A 27,992-nucleotide genomic window follows, 5' to 3' on the forward strand; every position below is an offset into this window, starting at 1 on the left:
GTTTCAGGGTACAAATGAAACCGTAAGGATGTGGATGAGATGCACTTAAAGCTGCAGAATTTAATAAATGCACACGAAACAGGTTACAGTTGAATTACATCTAAGTCACTCACTGATTAGCTTCATTGTACAACAGAAGAAGAAGAAGAAAAAAAAGAACTCATTACCAATAAACAGATTGCTATTTTTTAAATATTCACATTGTGACAGTGTCTGTTTCAAATCACACAAGTGTCAAGAAAGGGTGCAGCAGCTCATGAGGCATGAAAGTTTCATTTTGGCCTCTAAGAAATGTCTCCATCTTTACCCTTGCACTGAGGGGAATAAAAAAGAGGAAAATAAACCGTCCGTACCGCATCAACATCACATAAAAACTTGAATAAATATGAATTCATCATGCACGTTGGTTGTACAAGAGCCTAAACTTACCACACTGGGTGGGGATTTCAAGGGGTATGTAGTTGTGTTGGCACAGATGAACAAAGGCAGACGCTAATCGACAGGGAGCAGTGGAGGAGCTTGACTCGCATACCAAGGAGAACTGACCAGGATCCACCTGATGGTAGACACACAGAAAGTACTCCAGAAAAAAAACAGCCCAAAAAGTTATAGGGACATTTTGTGCGCCATTTCAAGATCAACCTAAAATGCACTGTGACCTTTATAGGTGAACTTTTCTAATGGTGGGACTAATAAAGGTTATGTTAACATCGTGTAGTATGAGCTTGGATAATATTACACTCCTTGCTGCCAAGATGAGTTGTGTCATCAGGATTTGCCTCAACAATAATGATGCTCTGTTTCTAATATCACTGTTATTATACGGAGCTTCTGGATATCCTGACTTTGCTCTAAATCAATCTAAAATCAATTAAATGTTGGGGCGGTTGCACTTATCCCAACATTAAGAGCTCTAAACACCAAATAAAAGCATGTAATCATAAACTAAACGGTTTTATAGTTCTTGATAAAAAACTGTTTTCTCAGGGATCAACCTCGCTGAACAATAACCCCCCACGCCAAACATAAACACTCAGCGTTCATACTCACCACCCCAAAACAGGAACTTAGAGGAGAATCAGCAGAGGAGAACAGAAATTCACATGTGACAGCCCTGGTGGCTCCAAATTGCCTTTCAGCTGTCGATCTTGCACACTCAGAGTTCACCTTGGCACAGAGCATGAACATCCACATAAAAATCCTCGATTGTAGCCAATGGACCATTTCCATTTGCCAGAGGGATAAATTGTTCACAGACAACAGCTCAAATAAATGCCAGACCTACCTGCCAGCTGTTGATGAAGTCCTTCATGTTTTCAGCTTGGGAACCATCACGCAAAGGTGAGTCATTCCCCGCTTCGTTGTCATTGGTCCCCAACAGACCCGTCGACTTGCCTGTATGCACACAAGCACGCATATACTGTATATCTCCCAGCCAAGGCGCATCTTTTACATGAGAGAAATCTTACAGCACGGCACCAGACAAAAAAAAAATAAAAAATCTCTCGGAGAATATCATAAATGGGGGCTTGAAACATGGCTGGAACATCAGTGAGGCCAAAGGGCATCACCAAATATTCTAAGTGGCCAAGGGCCACCTTAAAGGTTGTTTTCTACTCTTTCCCCTTCCGGATACGCAGCAACCATTGCTAAGATCTAGTTTGATAAAAACGGTGGCTTGGTTGCTTGGTTGAGGGTCTCAAAGGAGGGGTCAATGAGGCAGGGTGGATACCTATTTTTAATGGTGATGTCATTTAGTCGTCTGAAGTCACTGCATGGTCACGGGATCTTTTTTTTTTTTTGTCCACAAAGAAGTATGACACGGTGTTCCTGTCATTCCTTTATGCGTGTCTTAAATTCTCTCACCGTGCAACCATCCGTCGAGAGTCAAGCTGCACACCTCGATTCTCAGGTCACATGAGACGGACACGCCATTGCGACTGGATACCTGCACAATGCGTGATCCCTTACGGACGATGACGCCGCCATCACTTCGCCACATGTGTGTCACGGTTTTGTTGCACTGAACATTTACCTGTGACACAAACAACTCTTATAACAACTCACCACTGGATTCGTGCCCCTCCCCAAAGAACACGTGACATCAATATTGAATGCTCCCATACCTCCCCACTGCGCTGAATCCTGACAGTGCTGTTATTCAACCGCAGCAGGAGGAGGTTGCGTGGGTGTGAATTGAGCACAAGTGTGAATGAGGGCTGGGAACTAATATCTTGGGCCAGAAGAAGTGGGCAGGATGGTGGCAGCTCATAAAGATGGCCATCGAACGTGACTACAAACTGATCTGCCACCAGCAGAGCTTGGTCTGTTGGAGGTAGAAACAAAACAAAAAAAAATCTAAATGTCGCAACAGTATGTAAGCAGCGGAGCTCATTACATCGAAGTGTTTCTTACGAAGAAACGGACTGTCCATGATCTTCCTCTTGAGGCGGTAAAGTTCAGCAGTGGGTCTAGTGGAGGCGAGACTTTGCAGGGGTTTGAGGAGCCACTCTTCTAAAAGGATCCCCACCAGACCGGCCTCAGCCACACGAGTCCAGCGCAGCGGGGGAAGTGACATAGACGCAGCCACAGAACACTCGCTGGCGAAACAAATGAACTCAAATCCTTAACAAGTGCAACATCTCTCCGCACATTTTTTTGAGATGCACGTGCGGTACCTTGGCGAATATCGATAAAGTGAAGCCAGTTGTTTCCGGAGTCCGGAAAAAGCCACTGCCAGTTTGCTTTCTATCCAGTGGTACGTCTGCTGGCCTGCCTGATAAATGCAGAAACAGAATAACTTCAGACCTGCTCAATATACACAAAGTAAATTCAAGTGTCAGTCGGCACAAATAACAAACGGTGAAGAGCTGAAGCTGAGCAGAAATACGGAGAAATACCGGCAAATGCAATTGTGTAAATGTGAAGCTATCCTAATAGTTTGGATCACGGAACAAACTTTGATATCATAATAACAACAATTGAGAGGATCTTGAAGTGTTCCGTACCAAATCCATGGCACGGCCGAGCGTAGCCATGCTTCTTCGAGCTAGCGGCCTGAGCTGAGGACTGTCCCGCAAAGCAGGAGCGGCCTTCAGAAGTTTGTCGGTCCACAAAACAACAGCCTCCCTCCACACAGCCTCCAGCCGTTGTCCTTTCACATCCTGGTACACGCCTGCGAGAGTGGCCATCGGCTCTGTGGACGGCAAACACACCCGATGACTAATCTTGGATCGAGGTACGGAAATATAAGCCCCGAGCGGATCGGAACGCCTGCGAATGACTGTTGGCAATCACAATTGAAAAACAAATGTTACATACTCCTCAGCTCCAGCTGTCCCAGTAGCGAGGTGTGCTGTAAAAGGTGAAGATATCGAGGCAGGCTCGTAGTGACGATGTGCCGAAGGGAGCTACTGTGCCACAGAGCCAACAAACTCTTGCTTCTGTGTCCCAACAGAGACTCTGCTTGTTGGACGATAAGCAGAGCGGCGGCACTCACGTCTTGGAGCAACTCGCTGTCTCTGGACTGGAGAAAGGGGAAAAACTGCTTGTTAAATGTGTCCTTTTGTCACAAAAGAATCGTTTTGAGTTTTTTCAAGGAAAAGAAAATGATTTACATCAGTGCCAGCTTTCTACTGACTACTTTACAGTGCCAGTAAATTCCTCTGAGATATTTTCGACATAACATCACAGTAGTATTAGCCTGTTAGTCACCTGTTGTCTGAATTCAGCGAGGAGATATTTCATTGTCTGGATTCTCTCCAAAAGCTTGCGTCTGACCTGAGAGCCGACGGCTTGAATCCGTGCCTTTAAAAATAAACACACCAAATATGGAGAAACATAAATACGCTAGTCACATGAAAAGATTTAGGAATATTTGACTCCTGAGTGAAATTTCATCTATTTGCAGATTTATTTATTTTTTTGTGTGTCAACATGTCGAATCTTAGGGCAGCATTACCTCCACTGCAGTCAGACTCTCCACACAGCCACTTGCTGTCAGCGTGAGCCTCCGATTGGCTGCTCCTGCGGACAGACTTCCCAAAGTTTCGGACTGGCTGCTGCCATCTCTTTTTTGTACCCCCAGAATCAGATTGCGACTTGTCCCCAAACACGCCACCACAGAAACATTCTCACTCAGGCCAGTACCTGCACATATACGGATAGACATATACAGTACAGACTGCATACCGTACTAGCTAGAACCATCAAGTACATTCGTTATGTCAGTCAAACTAGGCATGATTATTTGGTGAGCGTTGTGCGGCTGATTCTCTATGTACCGTTTTTATAGCCTGCAGTGGTCTGGAGACATCTTCCCTCCAGTGTGCCATTCAACCACATCTCGTCTCTGTGGTCCAATCTTGTGCGTACAAGAAGAGCAGACCCCTGGAGCCATGACAAAGCACTTGCTCCTACCTCCACACTCCAGTTCCCCATCCTAGACTGATAAAATATAGAATGTTTTTATGCTAACTCGCCATAGCATTTGGTTTCCTGGGGGACTCAACCCCGTGAAAATTACTTAGTTAAGAGCAGGGACTCGGACAACACCATACACATCCAATATGCACATACATGCAATATTGCTTGCCCACCCCAGTCTGCACCTCAGTAAAGAGAGTCACGTTGGTGCGCTCAACATTCGATGAGTTGGTCAGAGTGAGCGTGAGGCTGCAGAGGTTGGGGCGTCCTGTTACTGACAGACGAGACTGGGTGTAAAACAGCTCCTCTCCAAAATTCAGCCTGTGAGAGCCTGACCACGATAGAGTCTGAAAAACACAGACACACATGGAAACGGTTGCACATTGTCTGAATGTTGTACAAGCCCTGACAAAAATGTGCAATCTCTCTCAGGGGACGTTAATCGAGTTCTTTTAATTTGTAGGGAAAAAAAGCAGGTCATGAAATTCTATCAGTGTTAGGGCTTCTCCTTTTATTCTCGCTTCACCCAAGTGGTCGCATATCTGAAGCAAGCCGAGTCAACTGTATTTATAGAGTACGTTCAAACAGCCATCGCTGCATACAAAGTGCTGTACATGGAGCAATTTAACATACGCAATAAACAGTTTATCAAATCAAATTATGTTCATTATATTGACATCGCAGGTAGTTTTGGTTCCAACAATGTTCTGTTGGATTTTCTCACATTTAAATTACTGAATGATGTGAGCTTTGTTTCCGGACTCGGAGCCACGTACTTACGGGCTGTGGCGGGCAGAGGGCCAGCAAAACCGTGTACTCAAAGCGATCTTTGAGGTTGGTTTGGATTTTCGTTAAGACGGAATGTGAGGGACATGGCGCAGGTGACACTTTATCCAGGCCGAAATTCACGTGGAGGCTGTGCATTCCTCGTGCATCTTTCTAAAGAAACACACAACATGATTAGATCTGCCAGAAGAAGGAGAATTTACATCGTCATTCAGTCCAGTGCAAGCTTTTGCAAGTTGTGTGTACCTGATACTTCATGCCTTGTTTTACACTCCTGTTGTCCCATCTTAGCTCAGCATTTTGTGAGAGCAAGTTTCCTTCCTGGCTGACTGAGACACAACCTTTCACAGGAGATGCCGCTATCTACTCACACACAAATATACGGTATTAGGCTCAGAATGAAGATGGACCCTGGTTTGAGATTGACAACAATTGTTGCTTCCCTACCGTTTGGGTTGACAAGTGAGCACAAGCCTGCCCCCTGCTGGAGTTGAGCTGCCATCGTTTGTTTAGGCTGATGGAGATGTTGACCGGCAATCCGCTGAGCCAAGACAGCTGGGTCTGAGTTGAGCAAAAATATGGAAAGGAGGATAACGGTGGTCATCTCAGACTGGTTGGGCAGGCAACCTGCGCAATATTCATGCTGTCAAATCAGCAGCTTGAATCTGAACGTGTACCATCACCTGCAGGAAGCTGCGCCGCTCTTTCTCAGAGCCGTGTGAGAGTGTGTGAAGTGAAAGCTGGCTAAGTAATGAAGAAAAGGGCTGGTTCAGCTCCAACTTGGTCTCATTCATCTCCTGGGATCGACTACGCAAGCTGAGAGCTCTGACCTTGAAAGAGATAAAAAAACAAAAGTGATTAAAAATCATTCCTAGTGAAAAAAAAGCTAACAGTCATCTGTTTCAGTGTGTGCGAAGGCCAACCTGCTCCAGTCGACCGTTTCTCATCCAGCCTAAGGAAACGCTGTCCAGACAACCTTGGAGGGAGCGCTCTAGTGCGATCTCCAAACTGGTCAAACGAGGCCGCCACTTCATCTGAACTACGGTTAATCACATGAAAAACCGTACACTTAAAGGTGAAAGAACATGATTTATTGTTTATAAACGTTGACATCTGAAATGTGACAAAGGACAGAAAATAGAAAAGACAGTGATTCCCAGTATCAAGACAGTAACAGTAAGAGAGAACACAAGTGTATTCACTGACCGCAGCGCAGCTAGACCTTCTATTCATTAGATGAAACAAAAAAGCTTATTTGTGAGCTTTGATGAATTTTTGCATCACACTCACCTTTTAGGGTTTGATTCCCGCTCTGCAGTGACGGAGGTGCCGTGTAGAGCCCCGACAAACTCAACTCCTGCTTTCCCCACAAGGCTCCGTGTTGCACGAGGTAACTCCAGTTCCTGGCTTCATACAAGGTCTTCACCGCAACATTTCTTGGCAGCAGCTTCAACTGCAGAACACAGACAGAGTTAGATGAATGGATTAACATGAATCTGAAGAAAAGCGATGTAAATGTGATATCGTCTTGGAATGTAAGTACAGCACGGCCTTCTCAAGAGCAGCCACTCTTGGTATGCACTTTTTGCATATCATTCCTCTGGCAAGGCGCGATAGCCGAACAACCGCAACCACTGGGAAGCGCCAGGTGAAGGCACGCCCCGGCAGAGCTGGTGAAATATCTGCGTACAAAATCCCAACAATACCTGAGGGTACGAGTGTTTGAGCTCGAGAGATTGTCTGTATCCACCATCAATCACCGCCAACTCCCCAAAGCTCCACAGACGCCTTTTGCCGGACAACAGCTCTACCAAACCCCCCACGCCGGACTGGCTTTGGTTCAACTGGACAGAAGAAAAGACGGATCATTTATTTAGAGATGGCGAGTCTGCCTTGGGCATTAATCAGCATGTCTAGCATCCAACCGACCTGTGAGTGGAAATTGAGTTGTGATGGCAAGTAGATCTGCATCTTGGGAATACTCTGGACCACCTTGACGAGCAGATCCTTGCTGAATAAAACAATATTTTGTCGTCATTCGTAGTGATTACCAAAAACTGTTCCATGACATATGATTCCAATTGGTTCCAAAATTATTTATCATTATATATCATTTATCAATCCCAGTGACGTAAAGTGACAGGCAAAACAATTAAAAGCCAGATCTCATTTCTCTTTGTGCATTGGTTTAAAATGCTAATTGCTTGCACACCTCAGGTGGAAGCCAATTTTCAGAATTGTGTTATTTCCACGCCTACCTGTTGGGCAGATGGTGCCCTTGAATAATTATTGCAAGTGAGGATGCGAGTTCAGGGTTCAATGCCATGGAGGACTTCAACTGTGACCCAGAGAGTCTTCCCCACACTTCAACCTAAATGAACAAACAGAGAGATGGTTGGCAATCTGCAAAAAGTCCCGTCGTCGATGCCTTCTGCTCCGTGTAATTTTTTTACTTGCAAGGCAGGACTGGAGTCGCCAGCTCGGATGTGCTTGAGAGTAACTCGGCCCTCTTTGGACACTCCCTTGAGCCCCCAGCCTGCAACGTCTGCGACCAAGCGAACCCGCCAGTCTTCATTATGAGCATGCACTGAGATGCTCCTTAAAGGACCTGTAGAAAGAGAATATCATAGCATCACATTCCTCTACGGTGCAAAAAAAATTCAGCTTCTTCTTTCTGTTAAGTCAAGCTGACCTGTAAAGTGCGCAGTCACCACAGTATTGAGACTGAAGTGCTTCCATGTTTGATTTGAAGGTGAGGGAGAGTAGGAGAGAAGTGCAGCCAAACGTCCGTCAACCGAACTCACATTCACACCCGAGTCCAGCAGCTTGTGCCCGTCTAGAGTAACCTGAGCCCTGGACTGGAGCTGGGACGACGTCCCTTGTGTGGAACATAAGCCCTTGAGGACACATATATGTAAAAATAAATACATTTATGTATTTTTTCTTGTCCCGATAAAAAAATAGATTTTATGTCCCCTTTATGAACATGCATTTACATATCACACAATCCCCAAAAATTTGGCTGTGTTCACTCCCACAACAGCGGAAACTCTCTCTACTTGCAGCCATCTAGGAAAATGCCAAAAGAAACAAAACTACACTTGCACTGGGCACGAAAACAGGACCTGAGTGTTAGCTCAAATTGTTTTTTTTTCAGATCTTTATTTTCAATCTCATTGGATTACAGGGAAACCTCATTTACTGTTATACCGTACCTCGATATTGTGCGGTACCCCTCTTTGCTGTAGCCACGGGAAACTGTGCCACATGATCGCTCTTATCTCTTTGGTCATGGGAAAACATTTAAGATTTAGTCTCAGTCCTGCTTGCAAATGCTCAGATTGGACCTTTACGGATAGGGCCTTCCCTTCAGAGCACCCAATCTCCAGCTGTAGAATCAACACACAAATTAAAATATTGGCTCTTTTAATTGTCAGAGTTGGTGATTGACTGAATGTACCTGGATGCTACTGTTGCCAGGGAGACCCATTGAATTCAGGCGGCTCAGTGTATGTCTGAAATGACTCTTCACAGTAACCGTCTGAAATGCTTTCTCCACGGTCATCTCTTGATTGAACTGTAATCCAGAAAGGACAATTTTTAGTTGAAAAAGGTACAGTAACCGGTGCCACAAACGTTACCTTTTCGTTCTGTGCTCTGCAGTGCATCCTGTAATAATACGATTGATTGCCATGATTCCCAGAACTCAGTAATATATCCGTGTGAGTTGTGAGACCGAGTTTCTTTAACAGGGCCACGGAGTGGTTGAAATGAAGTGATACCTCATTTTGTGTCTGAAAAAGAAGAACATGGCTCTCTGAAGACAAGATTGCTACATGTATGTGTTTACTGGGTCACCCAAAACAAAAATGATCATTCCCCCTTACTCCTTTCACTTATCTCAACCGATTCAAACCATTTAAATTAGGCCCCGACCGACTAGTGGCACCAGACATTAAAATGAACAAGAAATTGAAGAAAACATGGCGGTGTCTCAACTTTCTTTTTCCCCTTGGCTTTATACTCTTGACATATATTATTATTATATTCTCAAAATTCCCACAGAAGAAATTTTACATACCTCTTCCATCCGCAATTGTTCACTAACCATTCAAACTTCAGTTCCATACAAACAGATGGAGGTTTCTTATAACATTCACCAGATTGCCACAAAGGAATTCCCAAATTAGTCCATCCTAATTTATTTATATTTATCATATTTATCTCCTCCTTCTACAGACAATTCTTGACTGATTCAAACCATTCCAACTAAAGTCTCACATTCTACATTTTAAAAAGTCCGCAGCATTTCAGTTCACCGTCGGATCTTCGGCAGTCGCATGCAATTACGACAGAAATTGCATTCTTGAGTTATTTATGATTTTCAAACCTTGGTTTTCTTCAGAGCAACTAATGAATGTAACTCAGCCTTATCAATCGCCATCGACATTTGAGATTCAGCATGAACTGGGGTGATAGTCAAAGACCCAGAGGCCTGCATCATGTCCGGACTACCCCACTCCTAGAAAGCACAAATATGAGGTCAGCTTTTGATAAAGTGAACCAAACAGGAAGCAACCTTGTGAATGATGTTGGACACACACTACCTGAATTACACTGCAGTTGTTGTGATACACAAATGACCCCTGCAGGCCAGAATGTGACATCACAAATCCTCTGGCTCTCACAGCACATTCATCCAGTAGAACCAGAGCCTCTGTGGCGTATTGTTGTTCGCCTAGTTTGCCTGTTAACCTCACTTTGCTGAGTTCAGGGAAATTTCCCAGAGAGGGAAGTTTATGCCTGAGCTCACCCTCCACACTTAACTCGGGTCCTGGCTGCGCAACGAGCCGCAGGAAACACCTTTTGCCGTCCACGTTTGCGTCCACCACGGCTGCCCATTTGCCCTCGTTATCCCGCCATGCTGATCCATTCAACTGAGCCTGAGCAGAAATGAGGAAAGGTCACTGAAAATATTTTGGACAAGGAGAGGTGGAATCTATGAAGCCCCAGACATGATATGGATGAAAATGATGCCGCAATGGAATTGTTTTTGTCATGTCTCAGGCTTCAAGACAATCATGAAATCAAAGTCAGGAAAACGTTTTTACTACTTCTCCCCACAAAGCGTACTTGCAAGGTTGGGCAATCTGATTGCAGAGCCCAGAACTGCCGCACCCTGTCTTGGTCCTCAACAAATCTTATTTGACAGGCTCCAGCTTTTAGGAACAGAGTCCCAGTCTGCTCAGTGCTTCCTGGAGCAGTGGCCTCAATGAAGACCATATAGGGAACACCTCGGCTCCTCAAACCTGAGAAAGAGTGTGTAAGGCTTGCAGACAGATGTGGGGAGCGGCAGGACTCGCGTAACTCAAAAGCGAGCTCCTGGTTGTCTGCCTTCAGAGAAGAGCTGATCATACGCCCACAGGGAAACCCTGACAAAGACCCCCGAAGAACCAAGATCGCAGGATAGATTGTCCCCTGTGGAAGAGGAAAAATGATGAGGGGCATGTTTGTGGGTTGCTTCTGTTGCAGAGCTGCTTTGTTCATGTAGTCCAGGGCTTCTCCAACTTTTTCAGTTCAGGAACCCTTTATAAGACGGACGCCTCTCATATTCCTAATACTAATTACGACATCTAGCGGTATTTGTACATCTAAAATAATCGACTATATCACTTAAAAGGTTGGCTGTTTTAAAAAAAGAAGTTGTCGCGTAACACAAAGGTCAATATTTTAGAGGAAAAAAATGTATGAGCCTGAAGTCATATTGTTTTAAGAGAGAAAAAGTTGGAATCTTTACAAGAACAAAAAAGTCTTTTGTGAAGATGAACAGTGAAAATATAAAGTCATACTTTTCCAAGATGTTGAATTCGCCTTTTGTTCTACATGATAAACAACTTTATGGATACAAGCAATCACCTCTGAGCTTTAAATTGAGTCAAAGCTTGGACAGGGAGGTACGCGCTTTTTGAAATGACACAGTTTCTTACCTGCAAGGCAGGGCAGGAGTTGGCCACATTTACACTGTAAGAAAATCCATTGCTCTCTGCTTCTGAAGATTTGCCTTTATCCAAAAGGCCGCTGAAGTGACAGTTTCCAATGTCCAGGCCAACGTGTACAAGAGGCAAATGTGTAGCTAAGACACTGATGACCAGTGCGCCATTAGAAGGGAATCCCAACGCTTGCAATGTCTCTATAGAGTGCCGGACTGATGCGTTCAAACTTAGACTAGGCTGAAAAGCAAGCGACAACGTAAAGCCGCCTCTCTGCTTATTTTGAGCCAGGAGATTAACGTGGACATTTGTAGAGGAACCAGAAGAGTTGATGGAGATGTTCATTGATGCCTGTGAGGGTAGGAGCGCCTATACAACAAAAAGAAGAAGAAAAAGTTAGGAACAGGATACATTTGAATTATTCAGTTTGTAAAATCTGTGGCAAATTTTCAAATTGTCATAATGTAATAAATAATTTGAGATCATTTCTTGTTACGCGAACAAGAGTCGAACAAGGTATTCTCCTAAAAATTCTGATCTCCACTTTAGCTTGGAAACAAGATGTCTGACATGCATCTTGTTTCCTGTCTAACCTTCAGAAAGACACATTGCTGATGAACAAAAACAGTCCAGTGGCGTCTCCCGTTCTCTCCTCTCCTTTGTTGATACAGCAGAAGCATGGAACATTCATCACTTTCCAGTTGAAACCCGACTTGACCCGCTGTGGAGAGCACACCTACAGCGAGTGCCCTTGGTACCTCGCGAGACACATTTTGGTCAAGCGTCATCCTGAGTGAGGGGAAGGATTCAAAGGCCACGGTGACACCTGACTGAGCAGACTGGCTTTGGACAGACTGTTGAGCACTACCATTGAGGAAGGTGTCACCAGAACCTCGAAAGTCCGGTGTGCTTGGGAGGAAGGAGAAGCGGGAGGCCTGTTTATTCTGGAAGGTCACACTCCGTTCAGTCTTCCGTTGCTTCAGTCGTAGAGAGAAGATGTGACGGGTGGATTCGTGTTGGTTGTGGAAGTGAATAGCAGCTTTAAGTCCATCTTTCACTGCTTGCCCATCTGCCGTTAGAGACGTCTTCCGCAGCACATCCCCTTCGAGTCTTCTAATCTGCTCCAACACTAACCTTCCCTTCCCTTGACATCGCAAAGACAGCAGCAAACTGGAGCTGACCGAATCCCACCATGTAGTGACATCCGCCCAGATGTGACACCAGCTTTCCAACCTCACGCGACCAGTCATCTCAGCCTTGTGTGTCACGTTACGACTGCCATACGCAAGTTTTCCATACCAGCCATACAGCCCACCCTTCTCCATTCTCAGCCCCAAATTCCAGGCCGTTATCCACGGGCCAACCACCAAGCCGACCCCCAAGGCCCACCTCTGAGGCCCGGGCCGGAGGAGCAGCCTGAGGCCAGATTTGGTGGGCACCCCGTAATAGCTCAGCAGCACCACAGAAGAATGTGTGAGGTTAGCTATGAACTCCCTCTGACCGTTAGGACTCAAACATCCTTTAGCTTCTGCTTTGAGGCTCAGGTGTGCAAGTGACAGACCGTAGCAGAGCCTGCGATGTGGTCGATGAGAGCGAAATGCTCGTACCTCCACTGGGCGCCCTGTCACGTCTCCGTAGCACTGCGCAGAGAAATGGTCTGCAGCTGTGTCCCCTGTGCAGTTCATCTGTGAAAACAAAAGCCCCCAACGCCCCCCTGTTGTTGACTTTGCTGTTCAAAGCAGAAACTAGAAAAGAAAATAGCATTGTGGGATAGCACATTACGGATGTGAACCGTGAAAGCTTTAAAACACAGGTGTCAAACTTGGGGCGCCGGGCGAGATCATGAAAACTTGTGCACATTTTTCCGAAATATTTGTTCCAATCAAATATTTTTAACAATGATGAGGGCCAAATGCAAGACAATGTCGCAGTTTGTGTTGGATTTACTCTATTCAAAGGGATTGAACTTGAAACCAAGCTATGTACTGAACAATGATTGTTGCCATACCTTTACACGCTTGGTGATTATGCATTTTCTGTTTCACAGCTAAAACCAGAATGAAGTGGACCTCAATGAAAACAAGGAAAACCTATTTGCTGTTTTTTGTGCTTTCTACTGTCTTCGTCATGAATTTAGTGTCTGATTGTTCGTTGTGGTGTGAATTATTTTGCTCCATGTACAGCACTTGTTTTAAAGTGCTCTATTAATACAGTTGAGTTAAGTTACTCTTCAATCTTACTGGTTTTGGAGGGAGTGTTGCTTCACTGTGCAAAACAAGACATGCTTGAAAAAGACAAGAGTGTACAACCCCAAAAACTGACCTGCGACATGGCAGGTATGATCCCTTGCAGCAGCTTTATTTGTTGCCACACGGATGCTATGAATACAACTGTGTTATTTTCTGTTCCGACAACTAAAAGGGCGTCAATCATTTTCATCTCTTCCATTTCAAATGCCAGCCTGGCATCTACCCCAGTGGTATCTATCTGTTAGGAGAAAAAAAAAACAATGAGACTGGCACCATCAAATTAAAAATCCATATTCATAATAAAGAAATAGTTTTGGACACCTCGCAATGCGCTTTGACTTGCATGGAGTTTGGTAAGCCTCGTCTCTGTAGTGCTTCGACTCTGTGTCGCAATGTCGAGAGGATTTCCCAGCGTGGGACAAGTCGGCTTGTCCTGCCACCGTTCAACTCGCCTTTTAAATGCTCAGGTCCGGCCTGCAATTCTACAAAGGCTGACAATCTACTTTCATCTTGGTCCCAACACACATGGGCACTACTACTCGGCGGTAAACCTAATAGAGTCACACAGCAAGAAAGACTTGGTTAAAATTGCCATTTTACAACTCGGATTTAGAACAAAGTTATGCAGTTTTGACAAATGCAGAATTCAGAAAAACAGAATACAGCGGTACCGTGAGATATGACCGAGTGTGGTCACAGAACAAACTCTAGTCATATTTCAGGGCACCGATGTATGGATGAATATCAAATATAAACAAACAGTCATGGAATATTAAGTCAATCTGCTTGAATTACGTAAAAAGTATGAGTTAGCGATTACCTGTGGCATTGAGTAATCGGGACACGTGAGACAGCTGGATGTGGACCTCACCCACCCCTTTTTTCTGTGATTGCCTACTCACATTCACACAGACATTCTCAGCCGCCAACAGAACACACATCCAGCTACGGGTGGGGGACAATTTCTGGTCAAGAAGTTCTTCCTTTTCCTCCTGATGCCTCAGAGTCATGCTGTAAAAAGTCTCCTCCACTCTAACTCTGACTTGCCCTTGAACCATTTGAAGAATTCTCATGAATTTAATCAAGAATTAACAAAAGAAAACAAAGCCAAAAAAAAAATTGAGAATCGTTTTACCTTCAGTAATGGTGTCTGACAGTCCCAATATGACATCTAACCCCAGGATGGAGGGCAGAATAGCGAGGTTAGTTATTGAATGCCTCAGTTTCCCTGACACTGTATACTGAAGACCACTGCTGTTCCTTCGAGAACCTTTCACCTGAGCCAACAGAGTGTTACGTCCCTCTGCATAGGAACCATGTAGAGACACGCTAGAAGGCCAGAAGTGAAGAAGAAAACTATCCAGATATCAATGCTTTCTGATCAACTGGGGAAAACAAGTGAGAAACAATACGTGCCTTTGTCGAGACATATGGGCGGCCATTTTGACATGCAAGTCAGTGAGTTCGGGCAGGAAACTCTGCGAAAAGTTGAGCCTCAGTAGCACTGATTTGTCTTCCTGCAGAAATAAGTGAGAGACCTGCGCATCCAATATCAGCTTGTCCCTCCCATCAGCCTTGACACAAATGGAGCTACTTCCTCTACCAGCCGGTGTGGACAGGTTAGCAGTTGCTTTTGCCTTCACGTGAAAATAGAAACATTAGGAGGTTATGCACTCACATTATCCCCAAATCCATTAATGCTGATTTATTATTTTTCAAAATCATGATAAAATTAAATCACGATAAACCTGGGGGAAATATTTTCCACATAGTTGCTCCAATCGGATTGGTTAGATTTGTTTCACAAATGCCATGTTTCCTATTTCATGATCTGTCCAAAAATGCACTGGATCATAAAATGGAAGAAAAAAAAACAACCCACCTCCAGTGATTTGGGAATCTTTGATTTGAAAGGATGTCTGAGAGCTGAATAAAGAAGAATTTTGTCTGAAGTTCCATTGACCTGCATTGAAAGCTGAAGGGAAAATGGCGTTTCAAAAAAGCAAGCATTTGAAACCTGCCCGGTTTGACTTTAATGAAGACTTCAACTGTTTACTCACTTGACACTCCTGTCTCTCAATTTTTAGTCTCCCGCGAACTACATAATCAAATTCTCTGTTGTTTTGGGGGCTCCAGCATACATCTCCTTCCACCAAAGCAAAGGAAGGGATTTGCAGCTGGAACAGCAAAAAAGGTTGAACTTGTCAAAAGGTAAATATAGAGGCCGGACAAATACCTAAAAACATTATATTTGGTGTAATTTAATCAACCATTTTTAATCTGCTGTTTGTTATTTTAAAATTGCCAGCTAATTTACCTCGAGTTGATGGGTGACATTGGCTCGAATTTTTATCACTTGCCGATTCGGGTGCAATGAATTCGAGAGAAGTTCCCCGAAGAAACTCAGCTTCTCTTGGCTGCCGATCCGCAGCCATCCTCGAATGCATTTCTGGGTCTTGAAGGAAAACGCCGATAATGTTTAAGGTCATTTACACATGCTTAAAAAAACGAATTGAACAGCATTGTTTTAATCATTGTCATGAATGTTTGATTTTAACATTACATGTCGCCCAATTTAAAACGAATTGAATCATTAAAATGTAAATATTAAAATGATTTTAATGTTGCCTGAAACATTTTTTATTAAATTACATTGCCTTATTGGTGACCCATTCCTGCTTATTTACAGTGTACAACTAGAAGTGGCAATGATGTTAAAGATTGAAAAAAAATGGAGGATACTTCTTGAATATCACTTGAGACTTTAGACCATGAAATATCTTACTTGGTTGCTGGAGGTGATAACACAGATCTCACAGTTTGATGGAAATGTTTCAGTGTTGAAAGGATGAACCAGCGCAGAGCAAACCTAAATGTGAGGAGATGCATTCAACAGTACTGTACCGAATTAACAACTCACACAATCCTCTTGTAAATACACAATTTGATTGCACTTACAAAAGGGCTTGGCGGCTTGGAGCCAATGGTCAGCGTGTGAATGATCTCTTTCATGCCAAAGAAACCGGCTCTTGATTCCAGGACGTAAAGGCCTTTCAGGAGGTCTACGGTGAAAGTCTCCCTAAGGAGAAGCTTCTGAGGAAATGACTTGAAAGGCTGTCTGTGCGAAAGGAATTTTTTTTTTTTTACATCAAAATCACAACCATAAAAGATTATGAGTGTAAATGAAAGTCGTGAACAGACTTAAGTTGCAGCAATGCTGTTTTTTGGTACATCTTCTTGTTCTTCATCAGTTCCTCCAACGTCCCTTCAAACTCAAACTCAGTAGGGGGACTCTTGGGCTCCAATAAACTCACGCTCAGTCTCACTTGCCTCTTTTTCAAAAGCTTGAACAGGATCGTTGAGAATACGGTCAATAAGACAAGCACATGCATTTTCCAAATGGGAAGCGGAGCACCTTGTCAATGGTGTTCAGGGCAGCTGCGAAGGTGATGTTTTGTTTGCCGTAGCTGGAAGACATCTGCAGGGTGAGGCTGGATTTCAGGGTCTCCAGAGAGATGTCGCCTCTCAGGGGAGCAGTCCACAGGGAGGTGAGAGAACAGGAGGCTTTCATATTCTTCTTTCCCTTGAATCCCAGTCCTCCTACCTGTCAAGGAATGGGGGTACAGATTGAGCACCGCTGATTTCTAAGAATCACTGAACCTGACATAATCAAGGAGGTGAAGTTTCACATTACTTGCAAGAATGTGACAGCTGGAGTGCGGAGCTTGAGATGGGCCTCCTTCTCGCGACCCCTATCTCTGTAGGAAGCCTCCAGGATGAGATTCCGGATTGTCACCCATTTGTTGGCTGTCAGTTCAGAGTTGAGCTGCAGCGTGTGGTGATGGTGCTGACTCAGCTTGTGGGTGGTGTAAATGTATAGCCACGGAGTGTCCATATTAAATGTTCCTGAGGAATTCAAATACTATGTCTGTCACTTCACGTTGGCACAAAAAGACATCAGAGAGTTTGAGATGATACAATTCACAGCGAAGTTCACCTTCCCATTTCTTGTGCGGCGTGTCATTCGGAGGACTTTTCCAGTGTAAACCAACCACAAGAGGCGTCAAGTTGTTGTAGTTGATTTTAAGATGAGTACTGCTGTCGGACCCCAGTTGTCGAACGTAGGAATGCAAAAGCTGGGTCCGGTAGTTTAAATCTTTGTCGGGAACTTGTAAATTGAACTGAAAAGATTTGGGGACGATTTCAGTCGTTCATGCAAGATCGGGGGGACTCATCAGAATCGGAATCATGTGACATAATCACAAAATTTACAACAGTGCACAGTAGTGTTTTAAAACGGATCTACAACAACTAACGGAGTCATTAGGTTTCAAGCAAACAGAACAGACACAGAATTTTAAACCGAACATGATCAAACTATAGGCCCGGGTTACCTCTAATATGTAGCTGGTGTGGTTTTGCGTGGTCTGATTTTTAAAGGACTGGCTCAGAAGAAGCATGCGTTTGTTGTTTATCTCGTCCCAGTGTTTACCGTAGCTCATATCCACAGATGATCTCACATGATTGGGGCTTTCTTCGTGCCTGAAATGGATCTGACAAGAACACAAATTGGTTGGTCAGAGCAAGCCAAGTTCAACGAGCAAAATACATTTACTTTGTGGTTGATAGCAGCCGTGTTGGAACAGTAGAACTCGTGGTCAGCTCTCATCGTGAACGTGAGGTTAGCATGCCTCTCACTCTTGACACTCTGGGATGTGTGGCACTCTTGATGCAGGTGCCGGGCGTCATCTACAAAGGGGCGAAAGGACATTAGCAATCCGTAATAATTATAACGACATAAACCCATGCCCAAAATATCATTTTCGATATTTTAGCAAGGAATTAGCTAGTAGGAGATTGTATACAAAAGTATGTATAGTGAAAAGAAAGAACCATGTTGCAGGATGTTTCTCAAACACTCACCGCCCAGCCCATATTTGAGACGAAGCGCAGAACTCCACAGCGTCCCTTTCTGCTCCATGATTCCCAGAATTCTGCTGCCGACCACATCGGGGAAGAGAAGATCGGCTTCCAGAGAGTACTGTCTGCTGTGGCTGTCCCTCCTTCGCTCCAGGGCCACTACAGACAAACAATTTATGTAAGTATAATATTATGAAAGGAAACATGAGACAATTCCATGGCAAAACTGTTGTATACCTGAAAGTGACGCGGGTAGTCTGAACACGTTCTTCATCATGGCAGAAAAGCTCATTTTCCTGCCCAGTTCACGAGTAACGTTGGCGGAGAGAATGACTGGATTTTGATTGTCAGCCATGTTGGCTTCAAAGTGGTAGCGTGTCATAAGTTCTGAGATGAGAGTCTGTTTGTCAACCAGAGCCTTGAGTACAGAAAATGGATCCAAATAAACTTATGGGTCAGAATATTAGACACACCTGCACCAAACATCAAGTAAGATCCATTGCATTGAATCTCATTCAACTGTCTGGACCATTTCATAATATTTGTAAACAATCGGCGCCAGGTTACTTCTAGGTAAAAGACAAGTGAATCTAAATCTGATCTGAATTGAAATGATGGCATAATACGTGCTGTGTTTGGGTTTGCACTGTCAAGTGTTCCCCAAAAGATTGAGGTATTTTCAATGTCTTCGGTTAAAATAAATACATAAATAAAATGACTATAAATCAAGCAGAAACTGTGGGCGCACTTCACATATTCAAACTATGGTCATGCAAAAGAAGCCTTAAAATCCAAATTGAAATTGCTTGCTTAATAACTCTGCCTCATCAAATTACAAGTGAGGGTTGGTTCACAACTTTTGCCACTCCTTGAGTGCATGTGCCATCATGATGAAACATCCGGCAGGTGCACCAATGTGTGTTTTAATAACAGAGGGAATCTTTTGGGAAAAGTCCAAACGATATGTTACAAAACTTACCAAAACATAATAATGAACACCATCAATTATTAGCTCAAGTTTTGCAGTCGTTGTACTCCTCTCTTGTTCGAGTTGCCCTGAGAACATAAAACATCTTTGGTATTCGCAAACCAAATCTGGTGAATGTTGCTCGTTGGACTAACCTTGTACGAGGATACTTTTTAGAGGGTGTGATACCCTGAGCAAAAATCTGCGAGGGTCGAAGGTCAGGTCAAGTGACATGTCCCTGGGGATGGATGACTTTGGAGTAGCCAGAAGGAGGTGCAAAGAAGCCTCTCTGGGGAACCAGCTGCCTATCTGAAGTCAAAGATAGGCTTGAGGTATTTGATATTCTTAAATCAGATTTTTTAAAAACTATTCAAATATATTTTGGTTCTCCTGAAATTCACAAGACAATGTGATCTTTGTAGCTCTCGCAAAGATATCCGAAAGAAGAACGAATAGAAATTCTGCATTACATCTGATAGATCTCTATTACCAGTGGGGTCATTGAGTAGGCCGCCTCAAGCAAGTAGTAATGGAGACCTCTGTCCAGTTTCAGCAGCCGAATGGATAGGTGGGTAGGACCTGAGGGCGGGAGCGAAATGCCCCCAGAAGCTAAGGGGAGGGACATATCGGCACAAAGTTGCCAGCCGACCATCTTTGAATCTGCGAAGAGAGAGCAGAAAAAGAGGCAATATCTGACAGTTACATTCACTTCGATGATGTCTGTAGTGTACATGTGAACGTCTTACAGGTCTTTGGTGTGCAGGCAGTGTGCTGGATGCGACTCTTTGGTCCTTTAATCTCCTCCATGTGATCGCCACTGAGTTGAAATACTCGGGAGCTGGTTAACAAATGCAGGTGTGGTTGTAACATATTTAACAAAACACCCTTGCCTGCCTTATTTTTCCCATTACAAAGGGTTTCTTTGAATTTGCTGTGATTTACGTGTGTGGCAAGGTGCGCTCACCAAAGGGACATGATATCCATGGCATCCTCTGGCGTGTTAAGTGTGACTCTGAGATCTTGCCCCTCCTGCATGTGGACGCCCCCATCCAGACTAGTGGAGCTCACCAGTTCAGACATCCAGCCGACTGCAGCCTGACCCAGGACCCCATCAACTCCCATCCTCGCTGACAGGCCTACAAAAGCACTTTGGAAAATAGACAAAACTCAACACAACTTGACATTGACAGAAGGAGGAGGCTACGACTGTGTTGCATTAGACATGGCTACTAGCTGGTCCTATTGGTGTTATCAGACGCAGCACAGGAAGATTTAATTGCATAGTAATGGGGAAAAAAAACATGAGCACGGTCTAATAGTTATGCAACCCATGTGCTGAAATTGTCTACTAGTGAGGACAAAGACCATAATTGCAAATGGACCATAAGATGGATAATAACAATCGAATCAACGATCAAATGGCTTTCTAGATATGTCGACCTACTTGGGTTTAATGTAACCACCGAGGGAGAAGTGCGACACATCCCTGTAGTTGATGCTTCCTTTGAGCCGCAGTGAAAGAAAGGAAGTCATATTGGTTGCTATTTTCACAGGTAAACCAGACAAAGATGGCAGAACCAACTCTTCGGTCAAGAGCACAGCCCTGTGATTCAACTGAACCTCGTGACCCTGGAAGAGAAAGAGGACGTAAGGAACTTTTTGAAAAGCCAATCAAGATCATGACAACGATGACGATAAAACCACAAGGACACCTTGAGCAGTTTAACAGCTAGTCCCGCCGCGCTAAGTGACATTTGGTCCATTTGCGCTGAGAGATCGTCGCATGTAAACATGCTGAGCTCATTCCCAAACACTTTCACGCCAACCCAACACTTCAGGCGAACCTCTTCCATTTTTTGCCTGGTGGATAACTGGAACACACAAACAAATGCATGCTCACCACGCACTATATTGAATGTACACTCTCAGAACGCAACTTTAGAAATGCTCGCATCTAATTCGGTACAGATGTGTGGTACCGAATTACAATATACTGTGGTGACTTTATAATAAATATTGTGATTAGATTGTTTTCATTACCAACCTTTATTGAGCCCAGGCCAATATTTTATGTTCTTGTCTCAAATTACTCACAAATTTACATACTCTGTGTAAAATGTGGACACATAACTATGACTGCACCCTATTGCATGAATGGCAACAAGTGAATAAACGGGTTAAGTGTACCTTCTGCCATCTAGTGGGAGAGCATTGAATTACTTTCCCGGTCACTATATGTCACTGATATCGACAGAGATAGATGAACAAAAATTTATAATTTCTCACAACATGGCCCGTGGTTAGGTCTTTCCAAAAAGAACAAGTGTCATTTCTGCTGCCCAGACTGTACATTTCTGAACACGTACTGTACACGCCTATGATAACACCCCGGCGTTGTCATTGTCTCCCACCCTTTACTGTAACCTCACCAATGCCCTGGCCTGCTTCAGATAACTGCTGGTGCTGGATAAACAAACGTCTCTCTTGAGATGGTCTTCGTTTATTTTTTCTCTCGCCCTCGCCTCTTTGGACACCGAATCGTTTTGATGTGAAGATGTGCGTTCCTCTTTTGCGAAGGGACTCAGCTGACCCAAAATGCTCTTCAGAAGGGGCTCAGCATTTTCAATGTGAAAATCAACCTAGAATGTAAATTGGGGCTGTAAGTACTGGAGACAAATTTACAGGAGGACCTTTTGCTAACAAAGTGGGGTTTAAAAAAATGGCACTCACTTCTAGAAGGTTGCTGGCCCGACCATGAAAATAAAATGTAAGGTTAGTGGATGCAGACCTCGGAAGGAATGATTTGGAGGAGAAAATAAGAGTTGTTTCCACATTTGTGATTCCCATACCTGAAACATTAAAAAACAGAAACTTATGAAGAGTGTATGATTTTTTTCCAGTAAATATAAAGTGGCCCTGGAGAAGTCTTGCCCTTCTACCTCACCCCCTGCCAATCCCAACCCGAACCTAGACTCCCCCCCCCCCCCTCCAAGGTATTTTTAATAAACATTTGCAGATTTAATCAGTCTTACCATTTGTGACTGTGTTGTCTGAATAAGAAGAGTATTTCAAAAAATCCGATTCAAAGTCTTTGCTGATTATGTCATTAGGTAGAGAATCAATGAGGGTCTGCTTCATGGGGTCTTCGCTTCTCAGGATACTGGTTAGGTGACTCCACACAAATGAGCCCACTACTCAGAAACACAAAATTCATGCAAAAGATGGAAAACATTAAATATCATGCTTATTTTCTTATGCAAGTGCATAAACAAGAATAAAACTCACTTTTCAGTAAACCTCTACGATATTGTGGTTCATCACTGGCAACCCTACTATATGTCCCATTTTTAAGTGATTATTTGTTAGGGGGGTTTCTACAGCGTACAGTCATAACATCCATGATCATTTCTATTAGCTCTTCTATAGCATTTTGCAATCACACCTAGGGACAGTTTTGAGTGTTCCGTTAACCTGCCATGCATGTTTTCTGAGAATGTGGGAGGGAACCGAAGCACCCGGAGAAAACCCACGCAAGCACGGGAAGATCATGCAAACTCCATACAGGAAAGCCAAAGCCGGAATCGAAACCTGCACCTCTGCACTGTGAGGCGAACGTGCGAACCAGTTGCCCACCATGCCTAGTAAAACGCCATATTGAGGCATCATCTACCGACCTTGGCTGGAGTTTTCATTTCTCAAGATCACCTTCACCGCCTCAAACACATCTTGATCCGGGCAGCGCATGAGCTCCTGGTATGCTGCAATTCTGACCTCCGGATCCTCTAAGGAGGAGCGGTACAGCTGCAACAACAAAGTCCTCTGAAAAAGGGAAACTGCTGTCAGTGACTCATGTCAGACTCCTGCTAACCTCCTCACCTCTTCACCTCGACCCGTCGTAAAGCATGGTTTTAGACATTTAATTCATAAAATCAACTCTTTACAAAACACATGTGAATGAATTGGACACGAGATGTCAGAACATGATGAATCATTTCATTTCAAGCAAAACGTTGTCATATTTACTCACATTAGTTGTACAATCAAAACGCCTGAAGGCTTTGATGGCAGCTAGTCTGAGCTCCAAAGGTGCTGACTGGTTGAGTCCACAGTGATTTAACAGAGGGATGAAGATTGAAGCAGCCAGGCCCATGTTGCCCACAGATTTCATTGCATAAATAACCTGTTGGATGAAACGAAATGAGTTTGAATTTTAGAATATATTTCTGTCCATTTACTTTGTCTTAAAGTACAAATGCGAATATTGTACTCAGCATTTATTATACCTCTCTCACTTTCGCAGGACTTTGTGGTTCACGGCATTCCTTCAAGGACACTTCGAGTTTCTGTATGAAGGCCTGTACCTGAGAAAGGTCAACGCAGGGTGTAGTGGACCGCTGACATAGTTGATGGATCAGGGAGGATCCCACAAGCAGAGCCTTGTCTCGCACCTCTTGGACGTTAACTAAAGTCTTTCAGAAACATCGGAAGTTTCAGAGCTTTCATTCTTCAAAAACAGTTGCATTTTATAGGATATAAACTATATGAACAAAGTTATTGAGAAACACCTCCTTATTGATTCATTAATCAGGGATTGAGATGAACCCCTTTGATTCTCACTCATTTTAACGAACTGTATTAGAAAATCAACTATGGAGGGTTAATTTGGGTAGTCCCTTTTCTGTTTCAGTGTGAGGGTCATGACAGAATTTGAGTTGTTTTTTTAAATAAATAAGATAAGATACAATAGAAATTCTGACAAATTCATCTGGATAAATTGAGATGACTCCCACGCTGCAAAGTGGGAACTAGCGACATTTTAGGTGCATGATATCACAATACTTTGTACATGTAGTTAATCTCATTAGTGAAAACCAGAAGGTGTAATTCCTGGTTCATGCCATGCAGACGTTCCTACATTGAGGGAGTGTATTATCTGTGGCGAAGGGTTAGGGATGAGGGCAATGGTGGTGAGGAAAGCATGAGCCTGTTCGTCCTCCACTTCTTTCTTCTTCATTAGGTCAGTCAGTAGTATGATGCAATTTTCTGAGCCACAAGCGGGTAATGCGTCCAACAAGGGCTGCCTGTCCCAACAGTGAATGAATATTATGTTAATAAATGACAATATAACAAAGTTATGCCAAAAGAACGCTGACCGCACAGACCAGTCATTGCGGCACTTGAAAGACGCTTCCCGCCAAAGTGTCTTGAGCTGCGCTAGAGTTAGCTCTCTAAGTTGAAAAGTCAACTCAAGAAACCAATGAGACACCTAAGAGTGTAAAAACAAAACAAAAACAAGAAAGAAAAAAAACCCCGTCACTCGATTAGAAAATGCGTTACACAAAAAAAGTCAGGGAATTTCATTTTCTTCTGAGTGCTGATGTTACGCTGAAATCTGATGCATTTTAAGCCTACCTCTTGTGGATGTGATGTGACGCTACACACCATCCTGGTAGTTTGGACGACTTGGTGAGGAGTGAAACTATTTCCAGGTCTTGCAGCTCCTTCGTCCTCAAACCGTAAATCAGCTTTTGTCCCACAACCTAAAGACTCTGCCATGCATTACATTGGTGTTGTCATTTCCATTCCATGTGGTGTGCATGAAGTGAATTTCATCTGTTAGGGCCCTATTTCCATTCCTTACCTACTCCTGCAACTGTGCCTGACTGGGCTCTGAGCAACTGCAAAGTTGACTCGGTTTGCATCTTCACCTGCCCTCCAGTCTTGGACCACGTTGGTATGGATACAGTTTCGGTACAATTGGCCTCTTCCATAACTGCTGAGCCGTAGGCCTGAATACAGCGTAGCTCAGATTGCACTGACTGTGGATGAGACAAACGAGAATGAGGTTCAGTAATCTTTTAGTATTACAAATAAATAAATAATATAAATTGTTCATGCATCGCAGGATGTCTTTGTCTTGACGTGCTGCTTGATCTTGTGGCCCACACTGAGGGGTAAAATTTATAGTTTGGATTTGAAATGTACCTTTTGTAATGCCGGTCCTGTCCACAACCACATTTTAAATGCAGGAAAAATGCCCTGTGATCACTTGTATTAGACTTTGTTCAAGTCATTTTATTTTTGGAGAATACTTGTGCTGTTTTATCCTTTTATTGGAAATACGAGAACCCCCCCAAATCCCCAGGGGAGAAAAAATCCTGGTGCTACGCTGGTATAAACAATGCATTTTATTTACTTACCGGTATATATTTTTAACGCTAAAAAAGACAATGAGCATGAACTCACCGTGTCTCCTGTTAGAGCCACGGAATGAGTCCAGAAATGTGCAAGCCTTGACTGGTGACACTCTTTCAGAGACCTGGTTTTCAACAGTAATCGTCCTCGCCTTTCATACAAGCTGGCGCACGTCCCGTGCACATCGGTCTGAAGCAGGAACATTTGATCAAAGTTAGAAAAACTCTCAGCACTTCATTAGGCTCTTTATTAACCTAATGAAATAAGGATTTACAATAGAAGTTATGAATGCATGAATTATTTTTTTTCTCCAGGTCATTGTAGGTGAAATGCATTAGACTCAAGAACTGACTCCTGGGGCACACCATAAGACACAAGGGCAAGGGATGAAGAGTATTGGTCTGAGGCTACTAAAAAATGACTTTGATGTCAACCTACTGTTCAAGATGATCCACGAGTGTACTTTCTACAGTACCCACAGCAACACGAAAATCAAACAGGATCAGATCTCACCTCCAATTCTGAATGTTTGGATTTTGTGTTGGAGGTCTGGAGCATGCTCAGAAATGCCCTTTTAATGTTCAACGTCCACATCTGCTCCCGCTCCTGGATGCATAAGTTAAAAACCTTCCCCCCATGGAGGCAGAACTTCAGGGGTGTTCTCTCCAACGACTCCCTGAGAAACAAAAACACCAGCTGAGCTCACCGGGACGGACAAAAACACAGACGAGTGATGCGAGTATCATATGTCATGATCTGGCTGTAAGACTTGTTGTGAGAATAAATAAAGGATGACACCACATGCATTGAGCACACCAACTGATGAAAGGATGCATAAGCAGGTATATTTTGACATTACCGTAAACTTTTTAACCGAGGCACAGGGTGGTCCTTCTGAGGGGAAAGTCGCTTTATCTGTGGATTTCTTATCTATGACACAAGTCGCACGTTGTAAGTCATCAACAATCACAATTTTCCTGATGTTACCGAAAGAGACAGAATTTGACCTGCATCATTAGATGACACTCGGAGATGGCATCAATATCAACCAAACAGTCCAGTGCCAGTCCATTTCTGCCTGCATTCGAGCCGTGCAAGGATGTGGTGATTGTTGTTTTATACCTGTAAGTATACCTCACCCCTTTCTGATAGGACATATCAGAAGTAGAGAATGCTGAGGAGATGCAGGAATAAGAACATTATTTTTGAGATTTGCATGGAAATACGTACTTCTTGTTCTTGTTCAAAGAAACGATTAATATCAGTCAGATGCAGCTTTTTTCCAACAAAATCTGTGCAATATTATAGACACAAACTCGCCCAAACATTTCTCAGCTGCACAACTTGAATCACAGATATCAGATTTTGACTGGAGGCAATCAGTTACTGCAAAGATAGGCAAGCCAAATCTCACACAACTTCAAAGATAGCATGGTTTGCTTCCATACTCAATATTCACTCAACACTCACTTTACTTTTCTTGTCTAATCTTATAAGATCAACTGACACACACAATTAAAAAAAATTAAAATGCACACATACACAGAAACTTACCACGCAGAAGACAAATAAACGCAAAATGCAGACAGTAAAACCATGGCATAGCCATTGCAGCCCCAAGTGACGGCAGGTCCTTCTGCCTCAGAGCCTCCACATGAAAGTGAGATGAAAACGAAGCACTGTTCCCAACCACTGAAAGACCACACTTGTATGAGAGTCTCCACAGTGACCCACACTGCTCACAGCAACCAATCAGGAAATACTTCCCAATTTGTAGCTCCAAACACACTCTGGACCAATCACTTCACACAACGCTGGCACCTAAAAGTAGCTGAACATATGGCACTTTGGTCAGAAAGCAAGGCAGGAGAGCAAAATCCAAAAGTACAAGATTACGAAATACAGAGATGCCTTGAGACACGTGACCCTACTTATATTTGAGCAGTCGTATGGACAATTATTTTCTTTGACTTGCAAGAAAGAAAAAAAAGAGATACGACAAGCACTCTATGTTGCCAGGTAATTCAACTCATATCACTTCACAACAAACAGTTTGGTATTGTGAACCATTCTAGAAAAAAGAGGTTGCAAGCGGTTTGATACGTGAAACAGAGATTGTGTATTTCAAACAACCATGTAACTGCCTTTGAGTCTGCTAGCCTAATCCTAAAACATAATGAGAAATGCCATAGACAGACTAATGAATATCATCTTTGTAGTGGTGTTGGAACACACAATATAACAACACTCATGCGCATGTATTCTTTATCCCCGGAGAGAGAAAAACGACAAATACTGTATTGCTGCAGAATACCAAGTCACTTACATTTGTTTGTATGACAAGATATTCAATTTTCAAACTGATAAACGTTATTGTTTTGAGCAAATAATCAAATAATTTGATGGCAGCAACGCTACCACTTTACGGCAGCCCTTTTACGTCACATGCAAATGCTCATT

General features: G+C 43.5%; 2 protein-coding genes across 4 annotated transcripts; both read right to left on the reverse strand.

Moving 5' to 3' along the window:
* Positions 1-47: 47 nt before the first annotated feature.
* LOC127616863 (uncharacterized) lies at positions 48-14,813 on the reverse strand. Its single transcript, XM_052088663.1, has 37 exons — positions 14,586-14,813; positions 14,271-14,498; positions 13,772-14,001; positions 13,524-13,688; positions 12,809-12,886; positions 11,199-11,570; positions 10,345-10,689; positions 9,819-10,154; positions 9,602-9,733; positions 8,853-9,005; positions 8,672-8,788; positions 8,427-8,600; positions 7,904-8,108; positions 7,665-7,819; positions 7,470-7,582; positions 7,141-7,222; positions 6,918-7,055; positions 6,502-6,664; positions 6,135-6,250; positions 5,895-6,041; positions 5,659-5,772; positions 5,458-5,574; positions 5,206-5,364; positions 4,599-4,772; positions 4,284-4,446; positions 3,962-4,149; positions 3,715-3,807; positions 3,322-3,526; positions 3,009-3,196; positions 2,679-2,776; positions 2,416-2,600; positions 2,127-2,326; positions 1,867-2,035; positions 1,286-1,395; positions 1,051-1,167; positions 430-556; positions 48-314 (listed from the first exon to the last, which is right to left on the reverse strand). Exons 2-37 carry the CDS (start codon positions 14,458-14,460, stop codon positions 304-306), a joined length of 5,829 nt encoding a protein of 1,942 aa, XP_051944623.1. The 5' UTR covers positions 14,461-14,498; positions 14,586-14,813; the 3' UTR covers positions 48-303.
* Positions 14,813-27,992, reverse strand: LOC127616864 (apolipophorins). Of its 3 annotated transcripts, none has more exons than XM_052088665.1 (37): positions 27,087-27,992; positions 26,867-26,918; positions 26,540-26,705; positions 26,392-26,462; positions 26,046-26,208; positions 25,584-25,721; positions 24,979-25,156; positions 24,750-24,886; positions 24,500-24,603; positions 24,253-24,418; positions 23,621-23,806; positions 23,365-23,517; positions 23,012-23,156; positions 22,370-22,528; positions 22,068-22,186; positions 21,767-21,976; positions 21,050-21,208; positions 20,782-20,966; positions 20,302-20,484; positions 20,084-20,175; positions 19,828-19,997; positions 19,493-19,646; positions 19,350-19,426; positions 18,608-18,788; positions 18,374-18,529; positions 18,066-18,199; positions 17,845-18,003; positions 17,448-17,631; positions 17,145-17,356; positions 16,866-17,054; positions 16,652-16,794; positions 16,409-16,568; positions 16,236-16,319; positions 15,768-15,905; positions 15,511-15,627; positions 15,333-15,425; positions 14,813-14,967 (listed from the first exon to the last, which is right to left on the reverse strand). In XM_052088665.1, exons 1-37 carry the CDS (start codon positions 27,139-27,141, stop codon positions 14,818-14,820), a joined length of 5,322 nt encoding a protein of 1,773 aa, XP_051944625.1. In that variant the 5' UTR covers positions 27,142-27,992; the 3' UTR covers positions 14,813-14,817. The 3 variants fall into 3 exon arrangements, 2 of the variants coding, with proteins under 2 accessions (XP_051944625.1, XP_051944624.1); XM_052088664.1 differs by having other exon boundaries at positions 14,813-15,087; XR_007967226.1 differs by lacking the exons at positions 14,813-14,967; positions 15,333-15,425; positions 15,511-15,627; positions 15,768-15,905 and having other exon boundaries at positions 16,409-16,564.

Source organism: Hippocampus zosterae, chromosome 15 (assembly GCF_025434085.1).
Source record: "Hippocampus zosterae strain Florida chromosome 15, ASM2543408v3, whole genome shotgun sequence".
NCBI classification, from domain to species: domain Eukaryota; kingdom Metazoa; phylum Chordata; class Actinopteri; order Syngnathiformes; family Syngnathidae; genus Hippocampus; species Hippocampus zosterae.